This window comes from Protobothrops mucrosquamatus, unplaced genomic scaffold (assembly GCF_001527695.2).
Source record: "Protobothrops mucrosquamatus isolate PMUCROS unplaced genomic scaffold, P.Mucros_1.0 scaffold414, whole genome shotgun sequence".
In the NCBI taxonomy this organism is placed as follows: Eukaryota; Metazoa; Chordata; class Lepidosauria; order Squamata; family Viperidae; genus Protobothrops; species Protobothrops mucrosquamatus.
The window spans coordinates 323,533-346,740 of NW_015386743.1; the positions used below are offsets into that span (position 1 = coordinate 323,533).

Below are 23,208 nucleotides of genomic sequence, written 5' to 3' on the forward strand. Positions count from 1 at the left end.
TCATTTAGTGGCAAGCCAGAACAGATGGTATGGGGCAGGAAAGGGATTGGCTATGGCCCAGAAAGTTTTATGACATATTCAGCAAGCTACTGAGCCCCCTCTGCTGTCTTTTTCCTGCTTTGTGTCAGTGAAATATGAACCATCCCAAATGACATGGAAGGCTGCATGTTCCGATGGGCTGTGAATTTGACTTCATTCTTTTAATGGGGAAAGAGGCATTATTTAGACATCCAGTTCAAGTCTTGGCAACCTAGCCAACCTGAAGTGTCCAAATATAGGTAAAAGGTTGCACATTTTTGTTATTAGAAATACTGAATTTGGGAATTTGGCTCTTCAAATATTACTCAGTTATAGCTAGTATGGGCAATGATGGGTATCAGCAGTTCTGGTTCAACAATATCTGGAGAGGCAGAGTTTCCCTGTCTCTGCCACAGCATATATCACACAGTTATTAGCTGAATGAACAGCAAAACAAGCATTCCCAAAATGTGAGATGAAAAATATACAGGTAGTCCTCAATTTCTGACTGGTTACTTAGTGTCTCTTTGAAGTTATGATGGATCTCCCCCAAACCCATTTTCAAAGTTACAATGGCTGCCCCCTCATTATGTGACTGCATTTTGGGCACTAGGCAACTGGCTCACTTTTACAACTGTTTGCAGCACCTTACAATCATGTGACCATGATTTGCAACTTTTTTTTTTTGCCAGTTTCCAGTATTTACTTTCAGTTTCTTGCAAAAATACCGATTGGGGAAAATCGATTTGCTTTACAACAGCCATAACAAATGTCAAAAAATTGTGTGTCATCTGGTAATGCCTCAGCTAATGAGTGCAAGGACTTATGGCTGTAATTCCAGGTCAATTACAGTTGTTAGTCTAGGACAGGGGTGTTAAACTGCCAGCCCGTGGGCCGGATGCATCATGCCAAAACTGCGCCCACCCCACCCCAGCGACACATCATGTGACATGGCGAGTTTGATACCCCTGGTCTAGGACTACCTGTACAGTATTCATCAACTTGAGAAATACCCTGCTACTTCTACCAGCTAGAAAGCCTGCAGTTGCTACCAGAACTAAACTGAGAAAAATGAAATGTAGCTTATCTTTGTATTCAAACAGATGTTAAATATTCTTTTATTTTTGACTTAAGCTAGTTTTGTAAATTACACAAAGTGTAATTACTATTAGGGTATCTGTCTTCTATAAAATAGGAGATAAGAATAGGAACTTAGCTCCTTAGCAGTGACTGCTTTTCTCTCACATCCTCTGCATCCCAGCCATACATTTAGAAAATTATATGTTAGAGATATTGTGTTACTACAGTCCTTTTCATTTGCATAATCAAATACAATTCGTTTTTCCTATGCAAACATACATTTTACAGAGAGGAACATTCAGATAGGTAAATTCTGAGTCTAAACCATATCCTGAAATGTGACAAAAATAGATTTACAATATGACTTCTGTTCTGGAGAATTATTACAAATGTTTTCATATTATGAAAATGGCCATGTTCATCTGAAGGATGCATTTCTATGCATCAAAGCCACCTGAAATTATAATGTATCCCTAATTTAATTCTGACTTTACCCTAACCTTTAGTATCTGAATCTTTGCTCAGAAAAAGTAGACCACATTTGATTGTTTAGCATTAAACTAAACAAAGCGCCTGAAGGCAGGACAAGAAGCAACGGGTGGAAACTAATCAAGGAGAGAAGCAACCTAGAACTAAGGAGAAACTTCCTGACAGTGAGAACAATTAACCAGTGGAACAACCTGCCTCCAGAAGCAGTGAATGCTCCAACACTGGAAGTTTTTAAGAAGAGACTGGACAGCCATTTGTCCCAAATGGTATAGGGTTTCCTGCCTGAGCAGGGGGTTGGACTAGATGACCTCCAAGGTCCCTTCCAACTTTACTATTATTTATTATTATTATTATTATTATTATTATTATTATTATTATTATTATTATTATTATTATTATTAAGACTTATATTTCTGGGAAGGTAGAGGGACTTTACCTGACTGAGTTTTTCTGAAGTCTCAAAACTAAGTTTCCATGTATGTAAATCTGAAGGATTATATATTTCCGAGCTTACTTTATGGGGAAAGATTATAACTGAACAATATTTATTAATTAAACTTGTATGCTGCCAGATTCCCAATCACAGAATATATTTATATATATACACAGAGTATATATCTGTATAGCATAGTCCAATCAGTCAAGGTTTGATCAGTAATATACTGCATGTAAAAATTAAGGGGTCAAAATGAGAGTTTTGTATGAACCTTGGATTGCTATTATTGGATACATAAAGAAACAGTCTGGCATTTTGTCATATGCATATTTGACTAAAATGGGTACACAAGTTCAAAATAGATATTCCATCAATCTTTTACAAAGGTTCTGGTTAATTGATTTATTCAATTGCCACCTTTTCCCCTAAATATATGGATCAAAAGCCTCAATGATATTGTATGCATTTTTTTTCAATAGTATCCATGTAGTATTCATATCTGATGGAACAGAAAGCTGGTATTATATGAACAGAAAATGATAAGATACTTCTTATTTGAGTTTTATATCAAGCAATTCATTCATAAATGAGATAAAATACTTAAAATCAATTTGCATTTTACAACATTCAAGGAGGTACCGCCATTTTATTTGACATTGCTTAAAAAGACATATAGTGACAATGTGGAGATGAAGAGATTTGTTATGTTATAACCTTTGGGATTGGCTGTACTTCATCAGATGCAAATACATCTTTTTGTCATCTTCTTTATTGGAATATAAACGCAATATCACGGTCTTTGAGCAACATGTGTAATATTAAGAATTTTACAGAATTCGTTTAGTTTTCCATACTAAAAGTTGCATAAATGACTCCAATTTTGAATTTCTTTACAACCTGATAAAGTAAGTTAGGATGAGAGGAAGCAAGTGGCTAAGTGAATAATGTTTTGAAGTTGAGCTGTCACGTAGCCCTAGTCTACAGCTGAAACAATAGCGATGCATATAAGCACATATTTAGTGTATTGGCTGTGCACCAGGGATACTGTAGCAAAAACTCACTGTCAAGAATATCTGTGTCTATATGATACCACACAGCATATCAAAAAAAGATACTAATTAAAGATCGTGAAAGAATGGTATAAAAGACTATTGTTCATAATAACAACAATACAGCAATAAAGGAAAAAATACAGTAAGCACTATTGGCAGCTACCTTGCTTCTTCTGAGCTCTGCTCCCTCACCCTAAATTTCTGCCTTCCAGCCAAAGACTAAATAATACAGTCAATGTATGCTAGTAATTTTGACCGTGTTATTTAAGTTATCCCAGGACTCCCTTCACACCCTCTGAAAATTAAGAGGGCGGAGGTTAAAGACATGCTGCTCTACCAGCATCCAAGGCACAACTGATTCGCCGTGTTTCTCAACCTTGACAATTTTAAGGCATGTGGACTTCAACTGGCTGTGGAATTCTGGGAGTTGAAGTCCACATGCCTTAAAATTGTCAAGGTTGAGAAACACTGCCTGTAAATTCTGGCACGGTGTTTCCCAACCTTGGCAACTTGACAAACGGGCGGACTTCAGCTCCTAGAATTCTCCGGGCAGCATTCTGAGAGTTGAAGCCCACACATGAGACTTGGAGTCCACACATCTCCACAACCAAGAATCGCCTAGTGTGGCAGTCTGCACATTCCGGCTTCTCGGTTTCGAAAGGCAGCGTGCGACCGGATTCTTATCTCTTCGTCTTATAACCCAAGTTGGCAGGGCTCCCTCTGAGCAGCGAGCTCCTGGCGGAGCTACGGTATAGGTTGCGGTGAGGCGCGGGGCGGAGGAAAGATATAAACGTGGCTGGGGGGGAGCTTAGGAGGCTTGGCTCAGTCTGCCTCAAAGAGGCTAAGCGAGAAGAGCGAGCAAGCTAAGAGGCAGCTCCTGGAAGAGCCGGCCGGGATGAATGCTGCGGCGTGGGCGATGCTGGGCTGGATGCTGAGCGGGAAGAGCTTCCAGGGAGAAGCCCAGTTGGTAAGCGATGCCCAAAGTGCTTGGCGTCTTTTCTTCCCTGCGTTGGCTTCGAGCCTTGCCCCTCGCCTGCTGGGTAGCGGGCAGAAATTCGGGAGGCTTTGAAGAAAGTTCAGGCGCTTGAACGTCTGCCCGGGAAAGGTAGCTTTTAAACGCCCCCCCCCCCCCTTCCTCTGCTTTGGAGATATTTAGTTGCCACTCAGGGCTTTGGGAGAAACCCCTTTAGTGGCGGAAGGCGAAGGTGGTTCTACAAAGTACGGCTTATCCAATTTGTGTCGGTTGAAATATCAGCAACGGTTCTATTATCATAGAACTGGGAAACTACTTAAAAAAAAAAGCCAAGAATTAATTAGCCACAGCCCGGTGCAAATAAACTTTTGAAAGACTTAATTCTGAAATTAGGAACTGTTTTTGAGTAGAAATGATCAGAGATTGGGGATGAGATGCTTTCTTGATGGACTTGGAAAAAAGCAAATAATTTCTGGGTTCAAATACATATGGTACAAAATTTTTTAAAGCTCAACATTCAGCTGAAAACAGTACTCTTGCTGGAGATTATATATATATATGCCATATCTATAGCTAACTGTAGATTAACTTCTTAACCCATTAGTTTGAGACCATACTTAGCTGACTGGTTAACATCCATTTTGCCAGTAGTTGTTTTTTTTTTAGGATTGAAAAATGATGAAGGTGAAAGAGGAATGAACCCATTTACCCAGCAATGAACACCTTAGAGGACAGGTGGAATACAAACACAATGATGTCAGCATTTCCAAATCTTTTTAATACTCTAAAGCTGGCTCATTCATTCATTCATTGATTTCTATAGCTGCCCATCTCAATGACTCTGGACAGCTTACAATTTTTCTAGAAAGTAACTATTACATTTTCTTTTCTTTTAACCCTGGTTTTCTTTTTCGTTACAGCCTATCAAATGCTATAAAGAAGATGGTATGTATAAATAAGATGTGTTTTTAAGGGTTAAAAATTGTTAAAATTCTGTTGCAAGTATTGGACATTCATGCACCCCATTTCCATTGTAGGTGGTTTAAGATACAATCAATATATGAAGTCCTTGTGGTCTTTTTAATCAATGTGCGTCTAAACAAGTACACTCATCATATGCCTGCTTAACTTTTGCCTTTCCTTGACTGATTAGGCCACAGAGGCCACAGATGGCAATCAGTGCGTCACAGAAGGAGGAAAGAACTGAAGTCTCCAGCCTTAAGTCTGTTGTAAAGCCTCTTGTGTGAAGAACCCTCCTTTAGATTCCACTGAGTTGAATAATATCTGACCAGTTTGTCATTCCTAAAGATAATGGTTAACCTTCTCCATTCCAATGCTTTTGCATAAAGCAAACTAAATCAATAATACTTAAAGAATGCAATGCTGTTGGTTAGTCTGTAAATAAATACTAGTGACTTTCTCAAGGGAGGTATAATGAGTAGACTTCAGACCATGAATTCTTTTTAACATTATACTGTGATAGTATTTCTATTAATATTTCAAATTGTGAATAAGTAGCAGAAAAAGTGAATAAAGAAAACACAAGGGATTGGAAAGGAATGGCATGGCTTATACTTCCTAAAAGGTATTGTTGAAATGCAGCAGATATATAAAATGATGCATAGGAAGGATGGCTTTGGATTTTGCATGAACCTTTTATGTATTCCAGGATTCCAAGATCACACTTCCAACATCTGATGGAAAAACAATTAAATTTCAGTGTAAATATTTTGCACTTTGAAAAAATTAATGTCATCCCATTCCTGTTCATTTTCTGAATCATCACGTATTCTGATGACAGTTTTAGCCATCATAAGAACTTGAGACAGAGAATACAATAAGCAAATGGTCTTGAGAATTACATTTCAAATTGTTTAGTGTATGGAATTTTAATGATGACAGCAGGCTATGTTTCTGCAGGTTAAATTAGTACACAAGCATTTTTGTGTGATTTTGATTCTTCTTACATTTTCTCCTTCAAGAAAGGTATGAAGTAAAATGGCTGCCAAAGTCTATCAAGAGATCTTTAATTCTAAATGTCTCGCTTGGAGGAAGGTGTAGGATAGTCAAAAAAGAGTCATACTGCAGCTGGACTCTTAGTGGCAAACTTTCCAATCCAGCTCCTATAGATTCTGTGGCTATTGGCATTTCTGTACCCTTTCTAGAAGGGTGGCCGAGGCAGCAGGAACTCCAGATGACGTGCCCACCAGCGTGGATTTTTCTGGGAATGAATGGTAGTATTCAGAGAAGGAGGAGTACAAAGCATCCAGAGCTTCAAGACCTTGCAGGCTAGTTGAGCTAACCTAATAAACTGGAGGTTTTCGCTGCAAATGTATTAACTCCTCACTTTCATTCTTTGCAAGGGCCTCATCCTGAGTTGGAACAAGAACATAGATTCACACCAGCAGATCTTTTTAATATCAGCATCAAGATTGTTGAAATACAAGGAATATGCAAATTTAACATAAGTTGGATCCTTAATGAAGACGGTAAATTTCATTTTTAAGTAATAGGCCCATAAATATTTTGTATTAAATAAAACAAATACTTTGATATATAATGAATACTGCAGTGATCTCTTATAATATGCCCTTTCTGCTCTGATTTTAAAGGGAAGTAAACAATGTTGTGATTTTTTTTTGGTGCCTGAAGGCTGTGGGCTTTGGATGGATCTGGGACTTTACCATCTTGGTAGTGGATAAGGTGGCACCACCCTATACAGACCTGGTGGACAATCTAGAGGTCCTTCTAAATTCACAATTCCTGTTCAAGGATTAGGTGGCAGTTATGGTTGGGAGAACCTTTGTACAACTTCATTTTGTGTGCTAGTTGCACGCTTTCCTGGATCATGAGACTACTCACAGTTATACCCTGGTCACCTCCAGAGTGGATTGTTGTAACATGCTCTGCATGTGGCTGTCCTTTGAAGAGCATTTGGGAGTTTCAGTTGATGAATAGTGTGGCTGTACTCACAGTTATGTGTGCCCCTAGGATGGCACACATTATACATTTGCTCCATGAGCAGCAATTGTTTCCTGTCTGCTTCTGGGTGCAATTCAAGGTGCTGATTTTGACATATAAAGCCCTACATTGTATGTGATCAGGTTTCTTGAAGAAATGCCTTTTCCCAATTATGTCTATTTATCCCTTCAGTCCAGCAAGAGGTGTATGCTGTGGGTCATGCCTGCTAAGGAATTCTATCTGGTGGGACCCAGAAGATGTGCCTTCTCTGCTGCAGCTTTGCCCTCTAGAACAGAGGTCCCCAACCTTTTGGGCACCAGGGACCAGTTCCGTGGAGAGAGGTTTTTCCGCGGACTGGAGGGGGTGTGGTTTTGAGTGCTGCCTGCACACCGCAGATGGGGCTTTGCTTGTTTGTGTGGACCGATTGCTGGCATGCCCGGCCCGGTATTGGTCCACGGACTGGGTGTTAGGGACCCCTACTCTAGAACATCACTCCCCCGAGGTGAGGTTGTCCCCATCCCTGGTAGCCTTCCAGAAAGCCCTTAAAGTGTGTTTTCCAAAAAACCTTGGGGTACCCATGAGAAGCCTGCAAGGTGGTTATATAAAGTTATATGATTGTCTCGGACAGTCTTTGCTTTTTCATGTTTTTAACATGAAAATTGGGGGTGGGAGGATTAAAACAGTTTTCCTTTGCTATTATTCCTTTCTGTTTTCTGATTCCTGTCTGATTTGGATATGCAAAACACTTTGATTACTTCTAAAATCCAGCAGTAAGAGAACAAATATATATTTCAGTATTGGATACCATAAAGATAGATACACAAGCTAGAATGCAGAGTTGACTCAAAGTAGTAAAGTAAACACAAATCTGTCATTGTTTGTCTTTGGGAGACCTGTAATAGTTGGAATAGCACTATTACTGATAACATCTTGAAATCAAACTAGAATTCTTTGACAAAACAATTTTCTTGCAGCCAGTATACAATACTTGAAGGCAACCAAGATATGTGAATCCCGTGAAGGCTGTATTCGATGTGATTACCTAGAAGCATTTCAAAGTCAAACCATGTCTGAGCATCAAAAAGTAAGAGCATTTTTTAAAAGTTGTGGTTTGCTGCTATTATATTGTGCTGATAGAATATGACAGTGATGGCGAACCTTTTAGAGACCGAGTGCCGAAAACCCACCCCACCCCGCCCCCACTCCATGCCCACACTGCTCCACCCCCACACTGCCCGCAGGGCCACCCACTGCCTCCACGGCCCGCTGCAGATCGCCCATGTGGCCCTGCAGCGCCATGGTAGCCATGCCCTCCGCCCACGCTCTGCAGCATCATCTGCGCGCAACGGGGCGCGAGGCTGGAGTCTTGTCCCCGCTGCCCAGCTGCCATGTGCTTGGCTGCGCTGCTCTGTGCGGGCTGCACCCGGGGCGACTCTCCTCTGGGGGGGCTGCTGGTGAGGAGGGGGCCATGGGGGGAGGTAAGGCTGGGGCGACGGCATGTGTGCCCAGAGAGAGGGCTCCGAGTGCCGTCTCTGGCACTCGTGCCATAGGTTTGCCACCACTGGAATATGATCTTACTCAGTTTAGTAACCTAATGCAACAGTAAATTATTTCTTTTAAGACAACATGAAACTCTGTACAGTTTCATTAGACTCTGTACAATAGAACAAAAATAGTGTAGTTTATCTTCTGAAATGACAAAAACCTGGTTTTTATGTAAAATTATTGTGAGATGAAAATAAACTTCAGTGCTCCAAATGTGCTCAAAGCTTCTGTTCTGTAATATTATTTTTGGTAACTAGCTCTGGTTGGTGGGTATTAAAATATCATAAAAATGGAAAGTCGACTCAGCTATTGAATTTCCGTTTTGTTTGAGTAAAAACACAATTATTCTGAACTTTTTGATATATTAAAATTCTACCAAATCCTATGTTGGACAGTAAACAATAATGACCAGTAAATAAATAGTAACCCAAGATAAATTTTTAGGCAACTGAAGAAATCAAAATATTATATTGTATATATGTGCTTATTTAATGCTCACTCAAGTCAAAGGTTGAATGTTTACATATTTAGTTCACAGCATGTCAGATTACAAAAGCAATAGAAGAAATAAATCAAAATTATAAAGAACAATAGTACTAATAAATTAACCCTCCCCAAAATGTATGTCAATTAAGGTTAGGATTGAAGGTCCAGTGAAATGAAACTGTCTTTAAAATTTATATAACATCCATGATAGAAGTAGCTTTATGGACCTCTAGAATGGAGAATTCTAAAGTATGGGGTTTGCCACACAAAAGGCTTGTCACCTTGTCCATGTCCTCCTCTTTTCAGATGGAGATAACACATTATTATGGTTGATTGCACAGTCAGCCAGATGTTTAGACTGGATTTGACATTTTTATCCACCTATTGAGTCTTTCTAAAGGACCTGCTATAGGCAGTTTTTGTTGTTTGATGGTATTGATGATGATGATTATTATTGCATTTTCATGAAACATATTTGAAAAGGGAAGAAGGAAAAAAAAGACAAAATAAGACAAAAAAGAAAAACAACCCAGAAAATAGAGAATTTATGAGCAAGATAGGACATTTGTTAGATAAGAATTTTCAATATTTTATAAGTTTTACATAAATGAAATAACATAATATCTTATACTGATTTTTAAAACTGCAGGTCGTTGTTAAAATCCGATTAATATATAAATATCAATGATAATTAGTGCACAATAAATCTCAAAGAATTATACCACAATAATTTATATCTAAACACTGAAGGGTAAATTTTTATTTAAGACAGTGTTAAAAATTAGAATACTATGGCTTTATTTTAAGAGAAATCCAAATTTTGGATGTGGTTCAAGCTGGTTCAGGTATGGATTTATAATTGAAAAATGACTTTCCATTTGAATTCTGTTTCAGTTTTATGATGGGGATACTTTTAACAAGCCTTCCCAAGATGTTTTGATCAAATAACAGATTTAATTCTGGCAAGGTAGTGCCTGATATAAACCAGATTTAGACCAACAAGCTGCATCATGTGTGATTTTTGGAAGCAACTGATTCCTAATTTTTCTATCCTTGGTCAATAATTCTGCAGTTAGAAAATCCCATTAAACATTTTTGGGTGATATTGTCATCTTAATATTTTATTAATGTACCAGATCCAATCAGTAGTGGAAAATGGAGTAAGTGAGGAGTACGTTTCTGGTTTGCTTATATTTCTGAAAGAATGTGGTTCAGAAAAAGGAAGTGGTTTAGTTCATATCCAGAATTATATAACCTTCAAATATATTTAATTACAGTGGCAATTCAACTTTGTTGGATTCTCTGTAGAAGAAAATACTAAGTACTTCATTGATGCTTACAACCTTCCACCACCAAATATAGATCAAGATCATTCAAAAACACAGATGAATCTAATTTCTCCAGGTAACTGATTAAATAGTGTTGATTTATAAATTTTCATCTTTAAATAGCTTCTGTAATTTTAAGATGATATGTATATATAAATATATAAAAGTGTTACACATATACTTTAAAGTAATGAGTCCAGCGAGCTTTGTTTGATAAATAGAACAAGCATGATATCTAATCTATTGATTTAGAATGTGTTCATTTCTCTTCAATGGCTTATACTTTCATGCAGTTTTCCTAATCTTTATTTTAAAAGCTTTTTCTCATAACTGGAATCAATTGATTCAGATATTATAAATGTTCATAATTTCTAATGCTTATTTACTCTTATTTAAATTCAGACTGTGAAGATAATAGTTTGAAATATTGCCAAAAGTGTATAGAAAAAGGTAAGCAGTTGTTTTAATTAATTCATTATACTAAGGATCATTAAAATTTATTATTAAACATATTTCAAGATACTAAATGCAATGGTGACCATAACCTATAACATAAATAAAATGCCAGGGAATCCAGTGGTACCAAAAGGACGAAGATGCTACAGTAGCTATTTTTAGTTAACTACAAAAGAACATTTAGTTATGTTACTTTTCCTGCCCATTTTAATTAATAGCCCTTAATGCATTTTTTGCATTTATGTAGAATAGCTTTGTAACCTGTTAGAACTGAAATCTATCCAAGGAAATTGTGCATCCCACTGGGATATGGTCATGGGTTTTCAATTCCGTTCTTTTCTGACTGATGTAGCGTTAGCATACAAAATTGTCTCCTTGTAAGGTTTCAACTAGAATTTACTTTAAAAAAAACCACCCTCTTTTTTTCTCCTATTTGCTGCTGTGCAGATAGTTACCAATACACAGTCTCTGGTTAATGCTGGTTGAGGAATTTGTTTGTTTGTGTATCTATTTAACATTTTTATAGTATGCCCAGCTGAAAAGACTCTGAGAAGGTTACAAAAGGAAATCTGGGGCTGTCATCCTAACACATGTGACAGGCACCAGGTTGGGTTTTTCTCTATTCACATTTTCCTTCTCTTAAATACCCTGTTTTCCTGAAAGTAAGACCTACCCTGAAAATAAGCCCTAGCTTGATTTTTTGGGGTAGAGCTTAATATAAGCCCTACCCCAAAAATAAACCCTAGTTTTGGGGTGAGGCACACACCTAAAAATTAACCTAGGGCGGGGGTGGGGGTGTGGAGCTGCCCCACATGCCCCGCACCTACTTACCTTGCAGCCAGGCCTCTCCTTGCCAGCCCACTTCTTCTGCGGTTTCCCCAAGCCTGCATTTCACAGTCAGAGGCCTTTCCGGAAGTCCATTGCAGCCGAGAACCAAGCTATGGATTTAATCCATAACTCGGTTCTGCAAGGCCTTTGCAGCTGAGAACTGAGCTACGGATTGAATCCATAGCTCAGTTCTCGATTGCAGTGCCCTTCTGGAAAGGCCTTTGACTGCGAAATGGAGGCCAGAGCTCCATTCTCAGCTGCAAAATGAAGCTGCTCCCTCGGCTGCAGAAGAAGTGGGCTGACTGGATGGAGCTGTTGGTACCAGAGGTGAGTGGAAACGACATCTCCCTCCGAAAATAAGACCTGGTACCTTTTTTTGGAGGAAAAAAAAAAGACCGGGTCTTATTTTCAGGGAAACACAAGTAAGAGATCCTGGTTGTCTTACATAATTTAGTTGAGGTTAATTTCTTATCTTTTGGTGCTAGGAAACAGATTATTCCCCAGTTGCCCAGTCTGAAAATATCAGATTTACCATTTCACGCAACAATTGTCACCTAAAAGTTACCTAGAAATTACTAGCAAAATGATTCTTCAGATAAAGGAATCACTTGTTTAGTAATCACGGTATGATTTTTGAAACACACAGTAAATACAATAAACAAATAAATACTTCTAAAAATATTATGAGAGCAGGAAAACGCTATATTAATCTCTTTAGAAAAATATGTTGAAAAAGAGTTAAGTAATTTTTTAAAATGCCAGTTTTAAAGGACCAGTTGTTTAGGACATTCATTAATCATTTCTATAATTATTTCCATTTTTGTGTCCAGGATCTGCAAAGCGATGTGTGCTTTAAAGTAAAACAATGAAAACATCAGTCATGTTTTAATTTTTTTTTAAATTTCACAGGGAGTTTATGGAATCCACATATAACAATATGTAACAGGGAATTTGAACTAGAAGTGAATTTTACACCTAGTAACTTTTGTTCCAAATATAAAATCCATCTTTGTGACTCTGATGAATGCGATAATTCAATTCTTCATGTTGTGCCTAATACCAAGGTATATATATATATATATATATATTCTTTAGCTATAAAACTAGGAATGAGTACGATGACTAATTGTCAAATTACATGACTAGGACTGATAACAGATGACACCAAGTTGGATAAAGTCAAAATTAATGTAAATATTAGCTTTTGAAAAAGATCGTGCAGTTACAAGCTGAACAGATAAAAAATAAAAAGTGCCATATTTCTTTTTTAAAAACAAAATTAAATATTTTGAAAAGTTCTGTAATACATTTATCTGGAATTTTTCTTGGAATAGGGAAACAATATTAGAGTTTCTGAAAAAATAAGAATGAGTGATCAAGAAAGAAACTTAATATTTAAAGAGGTAAGATTTTATTTTTGTTTGTAAGGAAAATGTCAAATTAGAAGGACTCTATTACTGTTTCTGATCTGTGGCCCAAACATTGAAACACAAGTTACACCTGATGCTATCTGCCTCATCAATGTGTATGAGGGGGTAGTGATTCAAGAAAGTCATGCCAGTGCTCTCTTGCTGTAAGAGGTCATAGTTTAATGGACATTTCTTTTTTGGGAGGGGTAATCATATTGCAGGAAAAGAAGCTTAATAAATGTTTTTTAAAGGTGATGACCCTAATATATATTTGTAAAAAATGGGAACTGTTTCTAAAAGTGGCTCTGTTCTTGAATGCAATTTGTAATGTTTATCGTGGATTTTTTTACAAGATAATGTGGAAGAATTTAAGCAATTTGAATATTACTTTTTTTAGCATAGGGCTCCTGAGCATAGCAAGAGTTTTAAGTATAGCAGTTATTAATTAGCAAGCTTTTAGTATAGCTTTACTTCTGTAGTTAGATTTCAAGAGGAAGTTAGGCAATTAGAACTAATGGAAAGTTGGAATTTGGCTTTTAAAAGGTATGACCCAGTATACAGAATCTATTTTAAACTTGTTATAATCAATCACATTTCTTGTTGCTTGATTATACCCTATTTCCTTCTATCAATGTCTTGCACATAAGATGTTACTAAAAGTTACCATATGTGCTTCACCTGCTTTGTAAACCCATAAAAACATGTTTACTGATTCTGAAATACTCTAGTGTCCTGTCTGAGGAGACAAAATGCATCTCATCTTGTCCCAGGGATGCTAAGTTAGAAGAAAGAAAACTAACTTATAACTTATAAAAAGGTGGATCTAAATTTAGTAATTCTATCTTATAGATCAGTGATGGCGAACCTTTTAGAGACCGAGTGCCCAAACTGCAACCCAAAACCCACTTATTTATCACCGGGTGCCAGGTGGGCGTGGCCCACTGGGTGGGTGTGGCTATGGTGGTCATGGCAGACTGGGTGGGTGTGGCCAAGGTGGGTGTGGTCACCTCGATGTTGCTCAAGGGAGGGATGCCTGTGGGGGACGGGCAGGGTTGGGGGAGATCCAGGGGGTCTCTGGCAGGTGGGGCGGTGGGCAGGAGGCTCATCCTGTGGGGTGAGGCGAGGCAAGGCGAGGCAGGGTAGGGGTGCCATTGTTGCAGGGCAAGGCGAGGCAGGGGCCGGGGCAACTACTGCCTGATACCATTGTCCCCCGTACACAGAGGCCAGCGAGTGCATGGGGGCCAACAGTGTGTGTCAGCAGCCACAGCCTGCCAGCCCCTCAACCCACTCTAGGGCTCTGCAGCCCATCCAGCCGCCTCTGAGCTGGATGGCCAGCCGACAGCTAAGGAGGAGATGCAGTGGGTCGTGCCCGGGAAAAGGAGAGCATGCGAGGCCAGGAGGGACAGGACAGGGGAGAGGGAAACCAGCCGTGCTGGGATGCATCCGGCCACGTGGGACCTCGGAGAGTTAGCAAGCGGCTGGTTGAAGAGGGACGGTTGCCATCTCCGGGGCATGGCGCACGTGCCCACAGAGAGGGCTCTGAGTGCCGCCTCTGGCACGCGTGCCATAGGTTTGCTACCACTGTTATAGATGTTTCTCCAACAATTTATGCTAATGGCATATATTGTGTAGCTAGCCATAATGGATTTAATTTTGATGGGACCTGCCCTTTTTATTTTTAAACTGGAAAAGTGCAGTATGGATCTCTTTTCTACAATTGTATTCTCACCGTACCATCGTATTCACTGTTTTTAAGGAATTTTCAATGCAAAATTAAGTATAAAAACAATACTGGAGCACTGTATTTAATAATAATTCTAGTGTTATTATTTTGTTTCTCTTCTTCCAGCTAATTCCTTATTTTCCAGGATGTCAAAATGATTGCAAAAGATACTCATATTATCAAACAGTTTGCACTGAAGAACCTATCCCTGGTTAGTTGAGACTTTTAAATGTTTCTCTATGGATGGAAATATTAAGCTTTATATGCTAAGGTAATTTTTTTAGTGTAAGCTTAAGATTAGCCAGTGAGATTATAAAGTTCATTCAAGCAGCTTCAGACTGACTCTTAAGTTATAGAGTATTTTTTTTACAGGATTGTGAGAATAAAAAAAACTTAGAGATAAGGAAAGGTACTACTTTAGTTGCTTTGAGCAATTTTAGAGGAGGAGGAGATAAAATAATAATCTTGGTGGATAAGTAATAGAGAATACAGAATAACAGAGTTGGAAGGGACCTTAGAGGTCTTCTAGTCCAACCCCCTGCTCAGTCAGGAAAAGTCAATTCACCTTTCTATATATTTTCCAGAATGGTCTCTAAATTGCTTATTTAGTTATTTTGTTCTGTATCATTCAATTTAAACCACATCATGATAACCTTTATCTTTGACTACTCAGTATTTTATCAGTTTCATGTCAGAAAAAGAGAAAAAATGATTAAAGTAGGGTTTATATCAAGATAAAATTATTTCTGGAACATTGTGAATGAAGAAGATAAATTCAAATAATAACTGTGAAAAATGGTAATAATATGATGATCATAGAATCACCAGGCTGCAAGGAGCCTTGGAGGTCTTCTAGTCCAACCCCCTGCTCAGTCAGGAAATCTTATACCATTTCAGACAAATGGTTGTCCAATCTCATCTTAAAAACTTCCAGTGTTAGAGCATTCACAACGTCTGGAGGCAGGTTGTTCCACTGATTAATCGTTCTAACTGTCAGGAAATTTCTCCTTAGTTCTAGGCTGGTTTTCTCCTTGAATAGTTTTCATCTGTTGCTTCTTGTTTGCCTTCAAGTACTTTGGAGAATAGCTTGACTCCCTCTTTGGCAATTCCTTAGATATTGGAACACTGCTATCATGTCACCCTTGTCCTTCTTTTCATTAAACTTGACCTAATTAATTCCAGAAACCGTTCTTTATATGATTTAGCCTCCAGTCCCCTATCAGTCAGGAGTCCCTGACATATTTGCAAGCAAGAGATAAGATAGCAAAGCACTCTCTTGAAATAGGCAGGCAGCCAATACCCATAGTATGCAATTCATTGACAGCCCCCATATTGCCTGGGTCAGATTTTGACTAGGAGATGGGGAGAGAGACAAATATTGTGTTGATGTGTTAACCATGAACAAAAACATATTCATTCAGGTTTAGTGGGGGGGGGGGGTTGCTGAAAATATAGCAGATAGTTTGTGGTTATAAATATAATTGTACATGGTTAATTCAAGCAATTGATGACTTCTCATTTTTCTACAGAACCAAAAGCTACAGACAGACCAGGTATTGGATAATGTTCTGTTCAATTTCAGCATTAGTATATAAAGCCAATCATTGTATAATGTAGTGATAATGAATAACTTTATCCTATGTATTTGCATAAGTGGCCTTCAAAAGAAGTTATAGAAACAGGAAGAATTTTTCAGGCAGATTTCAACATATACAGCATGTGAAAAAGTACCAGAAGGAACATATTGAGAAACGCACATCACGAAGACAGTTCTTTTAATAAAAGATTATTTCTATGAGACAGTAACATTCTGATAGAAAAATGCCAGGGTTTATTAGAAAAGTGTCAAGGTGAGAATGGTCAAGGTTCAATGGAATAATTGAGTCTTACAGGTCTTGATTTACAGCCATTCATTTAATGATTTTTCAAAGTTTCAACAGCACTGAAAAAAGTGACTTATGACCAGTCCTCACTCTTACGACCATAGCAGCATCCCTGTGGTCACGTAGTCAAAATTTGGATAGTTGGAACCAGTGCCCAAATATTCACCATGTTTTCTCAAAAATAAGACTGGGTCTTATATTAATTTTTGCTTCAAAAGATGCATTAGGTCTTATTTTCCAGTTAGGGCTTATATTTTGGGAAATACGGTACTAAATGCGTCTGTCTGGGGCTTATTTTTGGGGTGGGGCTTATATTACGAGCGCCCTGAAAAATCACGTTAGGGATATTTTCTGGTTGAGTCTTATTTTTGGGGAAACACGGTATAACAGTTTCAGGGTCCCAGAGTCACATGATTGCCACTTGCAACTTTTCCAGAGGGCTTCCAACAAGCAAAGTCTATAAGGGAAGTCAAATTTGTTTAATGACCATGGCAAGAGAGGTCATGAAATCAGATACAACTCATGACTGCATTGCTTAGCGACAGAAGTTCTGGTCCCAATTCTGGCTATAAGTTGAGGAATACTTCTATTGGAAGTTATAAAAGTTTATGGGAATCATATACTAAGCTACAAGAAGATGATAGCAGGAAAATTCACCTTTCTATATGCTCCCCAGAATGGTCTCTAAATTGCTTATTTAGTTATTTTGTTCTGTATCATTAAATTTAAACCACACCATGATAACCTTTAAACCACACCATGATAATCTTTGGCTACTCAGTATTTTATCAGTTTCATGTCAGAAAAAGAGAAAAAATGACGAGAGTGGGGTTTATATCAAGAGAAATTTATTTCTAGAACATTGTGAATGAGGGGTAATAATATGATGATCACAGAATCACCGGGCTGCAAGGAGCCTTGGAGGTCTTCTAGTCCAACCACTTGCCCAAGACTTTATACTATCCCAGACAACTGCTGTCCAATTTTTTCTTGAAAATCTCCAGGGATGGAGTACTCATAACTCCGGGAAGCAAGTTGTTTCATTAGTTAATTGTTGTTACTGTCAAGAAATTTCACCTTAGTTCCAGTTTGGACCTCTCTTTAATGAGCTTCCACCCATTGCTTCTTGTCCTGTGCTCAGGTGCTTTGGAGAATAGATCAACCCCCTCTTTTCTATGACAGCCACTCAACTATCGTGTCACTCCTAATCCTTTTCTTCGTTAGGCTAAACATACATCATAGGTTTGGCCTCCAGACCACTTATCATCGTTGTGTAATGAGATAAAGAGAATGAAGAATGAATAGTCTTTGAAGAGAGGATGCAGTTACATGTTGGGGCGGAAGAGAGACCTGAAATCCCTTATCTTGATTATGACATAGAGACAGCAGTTAAAATGATTTGTTAAGTGAACATACTATATAGCAATTAATGACCAGCTTCTAAGAAATAGGCTAAGATCAGACCATGGAAAGAAATCCCCAAGGGAAAAACTATTGGTCTGCCTTAGTAACGCAGATTGCAAAACTGTCCTGAGAAGGAAAATTGCTGTTCCGGATGTTACAGACCCCAATAAACATAGAGAAGATTCCCAGGATGAGCTTTACTTATTGGCAAAGGTGTGTGGATGTGTGAGTGCATGGAGTTTCATTTTGGGAAGTGAGCAATGGAAGCTTAAACCCATATTTGGCTCTATGCATTCTAAAAGCAATAAGTCCTGGAAATATCATAAAGTCTTCTTCACGGTCCTCATTCTGACACAGGCAGGCTTTGGTTGCCAAAGAAAGACTTCCTTTGTGTGTCTCTGAGCATATGATAACCAGATACAGTGACTCTGAATATGGAAACTCCATTTAGCCATTAGTTCTACATTGTGGCTGGCTACCATTTTAGTTATTGGTGGGCCTTTTTTCCTTTTATACCTTTTGTGTGAGTGATTGTAATGGTGGTAGGATGAGCAACGTATTTGTGGCCAGAGTCAATATTAACATTATGGGGAGGTTGAGAATTACAACATAGAGGGTAGATGTATCAAACAAAAGGTGGGCTCAGTTCTTAGCAGAAAGTTTTGACTTGTGTTTCTTAATGGTGATATTCCTATTTTAAGGAATATCGTCATTAAGAAACACAAGTTTCACTATGGTATTTACCTATTTAGCCTCTCAAAATGTCTACCAATTGGCAGGTTTCAGCAATCATGGTTAGATGTCCAAAGGCAACAAAATGGACTGGGAAGCTTCAAGTTGATAATTCCTAATTTAGACTATGGTCAGAAGATTGCTTTGCTAGTCTTTGTGAATTTAGAGACTGAACCACCCACAATCATTTCCATTTCCCACTTCTCCTCATTTAAGCTCTAATGTCTCACCTCCATCTGTGCTGTATCACCACTTGTATACATGAAAATGCATTTTACAATCATTTGAGAATTAGAAATGGCAATTGCTCATTTTTTATTAAGTTAATTTTAAACTTTTAAAAGAATCTTGCAATCTTACACATTCATTTTCTTTCTCATTTAGATATGGGAAAAATATATGCTGGCCTATTCATCGCTTTACTTCTGATAGTGTGCATAGTTGCTGCTGTGCTTTATTTCAAGAGTAGGCATGGTAAGAGCTTACCTTATTCTATATTGTTTTGCTTATAGTCCCTCCTCTACCTTTTGTCCACAAATGAAGACTTAGAACATTGAAATGTTCTGTGTCATGAGGGGGAGTGGGAAAAAAGAAGTGTTCACTCTGAAATCAGATTTTTGCAGGATTTCAAAATACACATGTATTGTGTAACATTTACTGGGAAAATAGCAAGCCCTGTGGCATCTCAAACACAAGTATATGCAAATAGTTTTGAGTATGGCATATATCTATGATTGGAAGGTAGGCAGATGAGAAAGAACGGAGAGAATTTTTTAAAAGATTAGAACAAACATTGAACGGAAAAGATGCAGACAGTCAAAATTACTCAGAAAGCAACTGCTATGGAAAGTGTTAAGATGCGGCATATGATAACAACTTTATTTTTAATCTGTGAGAAATACTGTATGGTTAAGCCAGTGAATTCTAGTTTAGCAGTTTTTCCACAATGAAATGTTTTACGTGAAATAATTACAGGCATGAGGTCAATGACTGAATGTCCTAGAGCAGGGGTCCCCAACTCCTGGGCCGTGACCCACTACCAGGCCGCGGTACATTTGAAACATTGAGCTGCAGGCCGGCGCACAGTTAGCACATCTCAACTTAAACAAGTGGCAGGCCAGTGCACACCTGTGAGTGATGGGCCAGCATGCACACGCAGCTCAACTTGGGGACCACTGTCCTAGAGAATAGAAATATTCTACCAATTTATCTATTTTCAATGTCCAGTTGGTGTTGTGACTCTAGAATCATTGGGTTTTGTGCATGAAAATGGGAAACATGTAAGATAATTTGGTGGTTAGTTTGTTTCCATTATAAAGTGGTACTGATTAGTCTATTCATAGTAGTGCCTGGAAAATTACATTTATTGAAACAATTTCTTACTAAACACTGATATTGATAATATTTTGCTAGGGCTTCCTTCCTATGAGACAAGATGATAAATTACTGCATATCTCAGATAAGCAAGAAAATTGTAAGGACAAAATATAAACATTATTCTTTCAAACACAAAGTGCTTTTGAATGTACTGTTCATTTTGAAATATCTATTCTAAACATTGAGGTAGATAAGTACAAAATGGTAGAGCTTGGTGATCACGTGCTATTGCAAATTTGGGGATGATAATTCTGATGTCTTGGAGGTTGCCTTTGTTGAGAATATATAACAAAAGTATAATGGGCTTAGGCTTCCATGATGATTGTATTTTCTTTGAGACAGTTGATGTGATTGTAATTTTCCTCAGTTTATTCATTCCTAATTACATACATTCCTAATTACAATGATGGCCAAATGACAAAATATGTGCCATGGTGTCATTGCATGTTCTACCCTTTCGTATGTGTCATGATGTTTGTTTTTTTTAAAACAGGTCCAACAAGTAATCTGGCTCATTTCCATCCTATAACAGCACAAACACCAATAACAATTCTTATTGTATATTCTCAAGAAGCCTGTTTACAGCATACCGTCCTAAGTTTTGCTGAATTTCTACAGGAATACTGTCAAAGTAATGTTATAATAGACCTGTGGCAAAAACGGAGAATTGCTGAAATAGGACCTGTGCAATGGCTTGCTACTCAGAAAGAAATTGCTGATAAAGTCATTTTTCTTTGCCCAACCCACTCAAGTGCTTCATGTGATTCAACCTGTAATAGCATTATAGAAAACCAGAAGGATTCTGAATGTATGTTCACTCTTGCATTACACTTCTTCTGCAGTGATTGGAAGATGGATTCTTCTCTTTGCAAGTACATGGTTGTTTCTTTCAATGAAACACATCCAGACCCAATTCTCCCAAGTCCATTGAGCATCTGCCCAAACTATTTTTTAATGAAAGATATAGACTCTTTTTTTAGAGACCTTTACGTTTTACAAAATCAGAGGCATAAAGCTGCAAAGGAGAAGTGGAACTGGAAATTTAAGATTAGACCTGGATTGCAGGTATAGTATTAAAACAGAGATTGTTAATCTTTTTTCTCTTCTAACTGTAACAGTGAATTAATATTGTAAGCTGGAAATATTCATACATTTTGCATCCATAATACTTGTACACTATTTTTATACTTTTACTGCTTTAATATACAAAAAATAAAAACAATACAAAAATTAAATACTGGTATAAAAGTTAATAAAAAAGGAAGAAACAGGGAATAGTAAAATGCACAAATAAGATAATTACTTTTAATCAATGGATTACACCATGACCACATGTAATATTAGTTTGTCTATCCAATATATCAGTAGAAAGCCAATGCAAAGGTGGAAAGGAAGCAATTATCTCCAATCCAGAATTTTAAATCTAGTATAACAACTTCATCCCATTGGAGCAGCATAGTGGCCTAGAGCAGGGCTTTTCAGCCTTTTCACCCATTGTACCACTTTTAGGATATGGCAACATCCGAGTACCACCAGTCGCCTAGCAAGGTGTGAAAAACTTGATGACCCCCCCAAAAAAGGAAAAAAGTGATAAAGTACAGGTAGTCGAAGTTACAATGGCACTGAAAAAAGTGCCCCCCAAGCCACAGCCGAGCAAGATGCCTGCCTGCCCGGCAGCGCTCTTCCTCCTGTCCGAGGTTTTCATTGTTGTGAGCATTTCTGTTGAGTATTGGCAGCAGGGGTGGGGTGGGGGGGTGTTTGGTTTTTATTCCCCCGTCTGCTGGGTGGTTGCAGCAGGTTTTGGTCACTTCACATGACCCTGGGACACTGTGACCGTCATAAATATGAATCAGTTGCCAAGCATCTGAATGTAAATCACAAGACCCTGGAGATGCTGCAACATTGGTCCATTAGTGGGTGAAAGTGGCAAGAAGGTGACAACAGGGAGAAAGCAGAACTATTTAACTCGTTTTTTGCATCTGTCTTTACACAAAGGGAAAAAACAGACCAACCTATCAAAAATAGTGCCATAAAAAACAGAATAGAAACACAAGTTAAGATAGGCAAGAAAATGGTAAGTGAGCACCTGTCCAGCCTAGACGAGTTCAAATCATCAGGACCAGATGGATTACACCCCAAGGTTCTCAATGAACTGGCAGATGTGATCTTGGAACCACTGAACTATATTTTTCAAAGATTCTGGAGCACAGGAGAACTACCAGAGGACTGGAAAAGAGCTGATGTAGTTCCCATCCTCAAAAAAGGAAAAAAATGGACCTAGGAAATTACAGACCTATCAGCCTGACCTCAATACCTGGGAAGATCCTGGAAAAGATAATCAAACAACAAATCAACGAACACCTAGAGGCAAACAAAGTCATTACTAAAAGCCAACATGGATTTGTCAAAAATAGATCATGCCAGACAAATTTTATTGCATTCTTTGACCAAGTGACAAAATTAGTGGATCAGAGGAATGCTGTGGACATAATTTACTTGGACTTCAATAAGGCATTTGATAAAGTAGATCACAACCTACTACTTGATAAGATAGAAAAATGTGGGGTAGAAAGCATCACCACCAGATGGATCTGTAGCTGGCTGACCGGCCGCACTCAGCGAGTGGTCGTCAATGGAACCGCATCTACATGGAGGGAAGTGTGTAGTGGAGTGCCCTAGGGCTCAGTTCTGGGTCCAGTGCTCTTCAACATCTTCATCAACGATTTGGACAAGGGGATAGATGGGGAACTCATCAAATCTGCAGATGACACCAAGCTGGCAGGAATAGCCAACACTCCAGAAGACAGGCTTAAGATACAGAAGAATCTTGACAGACTTGAACACTGGGCACTATCTAACAAAATGAAATTCAATGGTGAAAAAAGCAAGGTTCTACATTTAGGCAAGAAAAACCAAATGCACAAGTACAGCATAGGTGGCACCTTGCTCAATAGTAGTAACTGTGAGAGGGACCTCGGAGTCCTAGTGGACAATCACCTAAATATGAGCCAGCAGTGTGCTGCAGCTG

General features: G+C 38.3%; 1 protein-coding gene across 1 annotated transcript; it reads left to right on the forward strand.

Moving 5' to 3' along the window:
- The first annotated feature begins 3,942 nt into the window (after nucleotides 1–3,942).
- Nucleotides 3,943–21,392, forward strand: IL17RB (interleukin 17 receptor B). The gene is made up of 12 exons (XM_015816202.1): nucleotides 3,943–4,042; nucleotides 4,969–4,993; nucleotides 6,412–6,537; nucleotides 7,984–8,093; nucleotides 10,318–10,444; nucleotides 10,771–10,818; nucleotides 12,562–12,716; nucleotides 12,987–13,055; nucleotides 14,911–14,995; nucleotides 16,314–16,337; nucleotides 19,188–19,277; nucleotides 20,674–21,392. Exons 1-12 carry the CDS (start codon nucleotides 3,971–3,973, stop codon nucleotides 21,249–21,251), a joined length of 1,509 nt encoding a protein of 502 aa, XP_015671688.1. The 5' UTR covers nucleotides 3,943–3,970; the 3' UTR covers nucleotides 21,252–21,392.
- The last annotated feature ends 1,816 nt before the right edge of the window (nucleotides 21,393–23,208 follow it).